Source organism: Arachis stenosperma, chromosome 8 (assembly GCF_014773155.1).
Source record: "Arachis stenosperma cultivar V10309 chromosome 8, arast.V10309.gnm1.PFL2, whole genome shotgun sequence".
Classification (NCBI taxonomy): Eukaryota; Viridiplantae; Streptophyta; class Magnoliopsida; order Fabales; family Fabaceae; genus Arachis; species Arachis stenosperma.
Genome location: NC_080384.1, coordinates 20,848,944 through 20,857,452, shown reverse-complemented (window position 1 = coordinate 20,857,452; position 8,509 = coordinate 20,848,944). Strand labels below are relative to the sequence as shown.

At 28.1% G+C, this 8,509-nt stretch overlaps 1 protein-coding gene across 1 annotated transcript; it reads right to left on the bottom strand.

Annotated features, from left to right (window-relative positions):
- Positions 1-250: 250 nt before the first annotated feature.
- LOC130943717 (branched-chain-amino-acid aminotransferase 2, chloroplastic-like) lies at positions 251-5,362 on the bottom strand. Its single transcript, XM_057871720.1, has 9 exons — positions 5,135-5,362; positions 3,053-3,120; positions 2,778-2,952; positions 2,226-2,402; positions 1,614-1,745; positions 1,423-1,521; positions 1,201-1,317; positions 633-841; positions 251-500 (listed from the first exon to the last, which is right to left on the bottom strand). Exons 1-9 carry the CDS (start codon positions 5,225-5,227, stop codon positions 386-388), a joined length of 1,185 nt encoding a protein of 394 aa, XP_057727703.1. The 5' UTR covers positions 5,228-5,362; the 3' UTR covers positions 251-385.
- Between the last annotated feature and the right edge of the window lie 3,147 nt (positions 5,363-8,509).

The following is an 8,509-nucleotide window of genomic DNA, read 5'->3' as shown; positions in this document are numbered from 1 at the left end:
AAACAAAATAACATAAAATGAAAAGGATCCAAAAATAAACCCATGTAATGTGTGTGTTGTGTGGATGTGTAGTGCATAAGTAATGTCTAAGATTAAGATGGTCTACGGAATAGGTTGGGGTGGAGAACTAATAGCTTCTGTTGCTTTGGGCCGGGTTGGTTGTCTGCCCATAAAGAAGTCCAAAAAGAAAATTAAGATGGTCTAATCCACTTTACTAAAAAAAAAAAAGACCCACACACACCATCAGAAGGATTGTGAAGCTCAAGTATATTGTGTATATAACAATGTACATAATACACACTTCTTGATTGTGAACATCATGATTATCACAATAGTAATAGATTTGTTTAATGACAAATTGGTAAATTATTAAAGCAAAAAGAATTCAGTCAATTTCAATGATCCATCCCTTCTTATCTTCAATAACGCCGGTTTGAATTCCCAAAAGGGTATTGTACAGCTCTTGACAAATAGTTCCAGAACCCGTTTTATATTCCATCCTACATACACATTAAAAACAATTTTTGAGGGGAAAAAAAAAAAAACTTGACATAGAACACATTTATATATACGTGCGTGTTCCAAAATAAAGAGAGTATAGAGTAGTTATACTAGTATTATTTTTGTGCTACCTTGTATTTTGGTATGTGATGGCTCCGACTGGAGCAACACCAACAGCAGTTCCTGTGCAGAAAACCTCATCAGCCTCCATTAATTCATCCACAGCTACAGCACGCTCTTCTACCTCATAGCCGTGATCACGGGCAAGTTCAATTACGCTTTTTCTCGTGATTCCAGCAAGAATGGTTCCATTAGTACCAGGTGTTGAGATGCATCTTCCCTAATATCATTCATTCATTCAATATACTAATTAATAAGCAAGTTGCATGCTTTATTATTGATCAAATAATGAAGAATGTTACGTTAAAATTAGTTAAGGAAAAGTATAGGCTACCAACGTATTATCTATCTAACTTATAGCCAATAATAATTAATTATTATATTTTAAACACATATATAAAGAGACACATTTAAAAAATATATCTATAAAGACATTTCTATTAAACATAGCTATAAAAAAAGACATTTTTATTGGACATATCTACAAAGACACTTCCATTAAACACAGTTATAAATAAGAGTTGGCAGAAGTTGACAGAAATACCGTTGGTGACATAGCGAAATTGGTTAGTTAAATACCTTGGCAATAAAAATGTTACAAGAAGAAACCTCCTCTAGATTCTTCTTGGTGGCCGAGTCCAGGTACAACACATCCGAAAATCCATTCTTCTTGGCTCTAAGTTGCGCCATCAATACCTACATTCCATATAATTCATGCTACTAAATGCTACTTTATTACATGCTTTTGAATTCTAGACACAGAAAAAACACAGGAACGTAATCTGGGATACACGTGCGTACAGGGGCATAATTAGAAATGGTTTTAACGCTGCCGGTGCCGCGGCGAGAAGCACGATCAAAATTCTCCTCTACGTACAAGTTGAGTGGCGCAGAGCCCTCCTGCTCAACCAATATTAATACATACATATAAAAATTATTCGGAATATTGAAGTAATTGTAAGAACAAAGAAGTAGTGGAGTTGATGAATGACTTTGAAATAGTTGCGAACAGGGGAAGCATATATGAGGAAAGTGTATTCAGGTGCTGGAGCCAAACCCAAAACCGCACCGCTTCCTATAAGCAGAGGCCTAAGGTACAACGATCCTTTCCCCGGAGGAGGAACCTGCTCATCAATCATCATCGTTATCATTCATTCCAACTATGCCAAATTTTAAATGTAGTACAAAAAGTTAAAGGAAAAGTTTAGGGACTAGCAATTTTTATGTTTTTTGATCAGTACTTAACTATTAAAAAAAAAGTGGGTAATTTTTTATTATTAGATATAATCTCATATCATTAAAAATACTATTAATGACCAATTGATAGTTACAAAATATTAAAGTTGTTGACCCCTAGCATTGCTCAAAAGTTAATACTCTCAATTTGGCAATCGCACTTAAATTAATCTATAAAATTTCAATTGATTTAAATTAAATCCCTAAATTTATAATAATAAATTAACATTAACAGCGTGTTAATTTGGCACATTAATTGATTGTGTGAAATGTATTTTATTTTATTCAAAATGACTAATTAACGTGTTAAATCAGCACGCTATTAATATAGATGAGTCTAGAAACTAACTACATAGATAGATACATACCCAGCGCTTATTAGCCAAAGCAGTTTGTTTCAAAGCGTTGACAAATTGGTCAACGGAAGGGGCTTCCATGCACATTCTTTGTGCGCCACTCTTCATCCGAATGGCATTTTGTTCTGGACGGAACAGAAGCAGTTGCCCGTTCTCTTTTCTGTATGCTTTCGTGCCTTCGAATAATCCCTGCATACAATACAATTACCCCCACATGCTTAATTATTGTTACCTTACCCCACTAACCATGCCACCGCTACAACAAGTCTAGAAGCATCAAATTATTATGAATCCTGCTGAGAATCAATGGAATATTTGTACAATGTGTATAATGGACTATTTATTTGGATCAATATGAGTTAAAAAATGAACATTTAGAGTAAAATACTACTAATTTCTCAAACACAATCCACCCTTATTATCCCGAATAACCATCCGAATACTGGAGATAATAAACATTTGATATCCTACTGAATCGAACATCCCTAAACCTCTATTATACAGATTGTACAAATACTTCATTAACTCCCTATAATTCTTCAATTATTATTATTATAAATATACCTGGCCATAATTTAAGACAGCAGCTGATGGGCTAAGGTGAATGTTGCCATAAGGATTGAGTTGTCCATGTCCAAAATGCTGCCCCGCACCACATTTGTTTACATACATGTAATCAGTTGGCATTAGTCCAAATCCAAGGTTATCCCAGTCCACATCAGCATACTCATCATTTTCCCTTCATCAATCAAAATCCACACCCACCACCACCACTTCATTATTATTTCCTTATATTATGTAGCACTATAACCATTATATCTATGTATCTATTCATTCACCTGTAAGGTGCTGAGTCCGGAACTTCAAGAGAAGACGTCTGAGATGCATACCCATTGTAAGCTCCGATCTGATACGTACAGTATAATTTTGTAGTTACATATGAAAAATGATTATGTTAAGAAAGATAAATGCTTCAATACACCCACATACGTAGCATGCTGTGTTCCACAGGTTCTCATTTGGGGTTTACTCTTATACAGGGTAGAGATGTGTAGAAAATACGAAAGGAAAAGTATACGTTACCAAGAGAGAGTCTGCCAACTATTACCAACACGTGATAAATTAGGATTAAACCATGATTAACTTAGATGTGGCTTTATTTAGTAGATGGGCTTCATGTCCAGCCCAACTCAAGTTGGCAGATTTTGGCAAATAAAAAGTTGGTAACGTAGCACTACTGAATACGAAAAGAGTGACCCAACATGACACGTGGTGAGTCTCGTGACATAATTGATAGAAAAGTCTAGCGGGCCAGAACTTTATTAAATTATGGCCAGCAAAGAAAAGTGAGTCATTTGATGAAATTTCACACCAATCTTATACCATTAAAATCATTATTAATGACTATTTGATGGCTACAAATTACAAAAGTTGTTGTTCCCCTAGTATTTTTTATATACATTAAAAGTTTAATTCCTCTTTTCGGCCACAATAGTGAGATTTTTTTTTATAATTAGAAGTGAAACTATTATGTCATTTGAGCTATAGTATAACTCGCCACAAAAATGAGATTTAGCCCTTTACTAATTACTAATAAGATACAAGGATATTTTATGAAAAATAATAATTAAAATATAAATAAGTGTTATATATATTAGACTCAATTCAACTAAGTTAGTCCAACAAATTATTGATGAAAAATTATCTGAAAAAAAAAAGAAATATATAAAAAAATATTTTATTGAGTTTGATTAAAAAATAATTTGTTCACCTATTATTTTTCTTTTAATTAAATAATCATCAATAGTTTTTTATTAATATTTTCACATTATATTTTTTCAGTAATAGAAAACATGTCACTTATTCAACTTTGTAGAAATCATGAGATTATGAGAAGAAAATAGTCCAACATCTTTATTAGTATTTAGTTTCATATTAAAGTACACATCTTAAACTTGTAAATTATGGTTTAGGAAGTAATTAGTTAGTCAGCTGAATTAGGTTCTAGCATAAATACGTTTAGTCAAATTTTCAACATTATCTATTTATTTGACAAAGACATTATATATAAGGGCTATTTTTTTAAAAAAAAAAAGAGAAAAATTCAATTATTGCACAATAGAATTTTTAAATAGAAATAAGATATATCATCTATAATAATGTGACAATTATTAGTTACATACTTACATAGTTACATTATTTATATATTTTAAATATTATTTTAATAATATAACAAAAATATATTTAAAAAATATATATTTAAATAACTTATCTTATCTGATAAATAGATCACAATATAAAGAACTTTCAAAAAGAAAATAATAATATTTTAGATAAAAAATAATTGTACGTGAACCTCTACCTACATAAAAATATATTATCGTAGAAACTGACACCATCACAATGAGTCACGAATCAGAGTGAGAAACCGAGGAAAGAAGAAGCAAAGATGAGCTTGCATGTCGAATCACGGAAAAGCAAACAATAGAGAGAGAGAAAGAGATTGATGAATTGTTATCAATGAACTATAATAAAGATGAAAATTTGAGGTGAGGTTAGTAGTTAAAAATTATTAAATAATTTGATTAATTTAACTAAAAAAATTTTATGGTAAAAATTTAGGTGTAGTCGAGTAAAATTGATAATTGAGAGATTAAATAATTTGATTGATTTGACTAAATTTTTATTAAACGACTTTTAATTATTAATCGATTGTACTTGAATTTCCACTAATTTTTATCTAATAATTCTCAATTATTAACTTCACGTGAAATTATCCGTATCAAAGTTTTCACCCTCCAGTATAACATTAACGTTACACATGCAGCAGCATCACAATTGAATGACTAATAGATCACAAACGAAAAAACAGCGGGGAAAAAAGAATAAAGAAATTAATAGAAGGATGATAGAAAGATAACCTTGGAAGAAGAATTAGAATAAGGAGAAATAACGGGTGGAATAAGCAGCGATTTCCTGATGAAACTGGGGAAGCATAGAGCTCTTCGAATCATGGTGGTAGGTAGTTCAGATTAATATGGTAGGAAGGGTAATTAGCAGAAGGATGAAGCTCAGGATCTGTGAAGTGAAAAAAGATAAGCTCTGATCAATGCCTTCGCATATGGCAATTGTAACACGGAACCATGCGTTCCAATATTTATACAACGCGACCCAAATTTGGTGGTGGATTTTTGTTCGCTCTTTTGGAACAACGCACGCATATGGAAAGTGTGTGTAGTTTAATTTAAATTTTAAATATTAATATATTGGAGAAATTATGGGAAAATGGATAGGAAGGAGTTGGCAGTAGTAGTACACGTCCAAAATGCCCCCATGACCAATATGCCTATAATATATCCACGTCAGTCCATATCCGCTTTGCTCGTAGTTACCTGGTGAATGCGAATTGGCGTGATCATTTTTGTTATTATTGGAAGCTTTAGAGGACAGTTTTAAATTTAGTTTTATTGGTTATAAATGTTGGAATAAATTAATTTTAATAATCCAAATTATTTATATTAAATAACTAAAAATATATCATAATGCAGAAGTGTATTTTTATTTATAAAAATCAGAAATTGATAAAAAAATTTCGATTTTGTAGTTTTTTTTTATTTTCTTCAACCAAAAGCGTTCTGAATCTTAGGTGATTAAATTGTGATTCTTTTGATGGGAAAGAACGACAAATACGATTTTAATATATTGGGAACCGAAAACATATAGCATCTCAAATCCTAAAACTCAAATAAAATAGTATCTAAAGTCTCAAAGATAATATATCTAAATTTTAAAAGATAATTATCTAAAAAACAAAAGATAATATCTGATTTTATTCTCATTTAATTTCAAATCAAAAGTAATAATTACTTATTCAATTTAATATTTAAAACAATAAATAAAATTACTATTATATAAATTATTTAATTTAAAATAACATAATTTATAATTATAATTAATATATATATTACTCACAAATAAATTAAAAAATTAAAATTATTTTCTAACAATAGATTTAAAACCTTTTTGGTGTAAATTTAATTTGTACTTCAACTTCAAACTCTTATTATGTAAATTCTTTAAATACTTATATTTGACATTATCTTGTAACTAATAACACACGTCAAAATTTTCATCTTCTCTATTTTTCTATATAATATAATCGAGCCTCTAGTCTAATAAGCAATACTTAATCCCTTTTTCCATAACCATTACAACTGGCTTATCTTCCTTTTTTTGCACTTATCATGGATTTCAATCCTTCCTCATCACTATCCATCAAATTTTGGTCTACTTTTATATAAAAATATATATAACACGTGTTTAAGAAGACGTTTCTTGTAATTCCAAAAAGAATGGTCAGCTTGGTCAAAGTCAAGTATATGATATTATTAGAAAAAAATTATATCAACTTTAACAGTATCATCAATACTTTATTTTAGTCTTATTTTATTTTAAATTTTATAAGATATCATATAAATAATATTTATAAAATTATATATTATAAAAAATAATTTTATACTTAAGATAAAAATTATTATTCTAATACTTAATCTTATTTTAATTTATTAATAATATTATAATATTTATTTAATAAATTTAATAAATATATAAATAATTGTATTATATTAATTTTTTTTAAATAATACAATATCTCATTATATTAGTATTATTTTAAAAATTATATTTAATATAAATTTTAATTTCAATTTAGTTCAATTACGGTAAAAGTTAAAAGTAATACTAAAAAAAGTATCTTTTGAAATTACTCTGAAGATTAATAAGACTAACCGTTTCTCTTAAATGCCATTGCATTATTAATTTACTGGCACAAGAAATATAGTTTTCTTATGTTACTTGGAGTATAAGTAATTATAAGGAGTTCACTAAATTTAAACTGCATTTAATTTTGTTGGATTTAATTCATATTTAAAAATTATTTAAGGTGCAACTGCAAGCAGTCAAATAAAAAGAGTTATATTGTGCAACATATCAAAATTAAATTTAAAGTTGATTCTTATTGAACTTTTAGATTTAAATTTGATTTTTTTTATTTTATTAAAAAATTTGATTTGATTTTAATTTGTTTACGTTTTTAAGAGTTTAAAATTTAAATTGAATTTAATCTAAATCCATTAAAAATCAAATGTAACTTAAATTAATTAGCACATCTTTAAGAGTTTAAAATTTAAATCAAATCTAATTTAATATAATATATTAAGATCAAATCTTATTTAAATTAATTAGTATATCTTTAGGAATATAGCCTTATATCAAATATAATTTAATTTATTAAGATTAAATTTGATTTAAATTAAATAAAAACTACTGAGTCATAGTTTTAGTTTAATTTTAGATTTTATAATTTTACTCTAGTGAGACTTGCCTACATTAAAGCTAAAGCTAACAATTAGGGGTTTAATTATCTAAACAATTTTGTGAAATATTTTATAATATTGGATGAATGAATTTGTTGTTTTATTATGAAACACGTTGTTTTATGTGTGTAAGTGAGGATCAATAATTTACTTTGTTTGTAGACTAATCTTTAGTGTTAGTTATTTTAATATATTTTATTGATCTAGGTTGTTAAAGATAAATCTTTTGAATATCTGGTAAAAAAATTTTTTTTCAGTAATCTAAGTTGTTAAAAATAGATATTTTTAAGATCTAATAGAAAAATTCATATCTTATCTTATATTTTTCGTTGTGTCTTTTTATAGATTATTTTTTTATGTTTAGTATCAGTTATAGGTGATGGTTAAATTCTTATTTGTTCATGTACTCTTTTTTTTTTTCTTGTTTTTTTTCCTTATAATTTTACTTTTTTTAAATTAGATTTTATTAATTCAATAAAATGAATGGTCCATTTAAACTTACAGCAAAAATAAATGAAAAAGTCCCAAACAAAGAATAAATATCTAGTTAATCTCCTAAAAATTTAATAGAAAAAGAGAAAAAAAAAGTCATCTATTTAATGTGAATAAAAGACAATAACAACTAAAGAAAATAAACCATTGTTTCGACAGCTACTGTTCATACTTGGCTAACAATTTTATGGAGGTCGATGATTTATCTTCAAATACCTTTAAATTTCTAGTTTTTCAAATATGCCAGGTAAAGAATACTATAAATTGAAGTTTTTTTTGTGCATCACTTCCTCTTTTAATCTGATTCCACAACCACCATCTCCATGGTTCCACAATGGAAATAGAAGATCATTCATTCTCCAAGCAATTTCTAAGTTTGGGCAAAAAAAGAAGACAATGAATAATGGACTCCTCACTCATCATATACCG

Bases quoted from the DNA above. Each gene is read 5' to 3' on its own strand.
- LOC130943717 (XM_057871720.1), bottom strand. From the start codon at position 5,227: ATGATTCGAAGAGCTCTATGCTTCCCCAGTTTCATCAGGAAATCGCTG. The intron at 1,522-1,613 runs GTCATTCATCAA...TTGGTTGAGCAG, and splicing joins CTGTTCGCAACTATTTCAAA to GAGGGCTCTGCGCCACTCAA. The intron at 501-632 runs GTAGCACAAAAA...ATGTGTATGTAG, and splicing joins ATCACATACCAAAATACAAG to GATGGAATATAAAACGGGTT.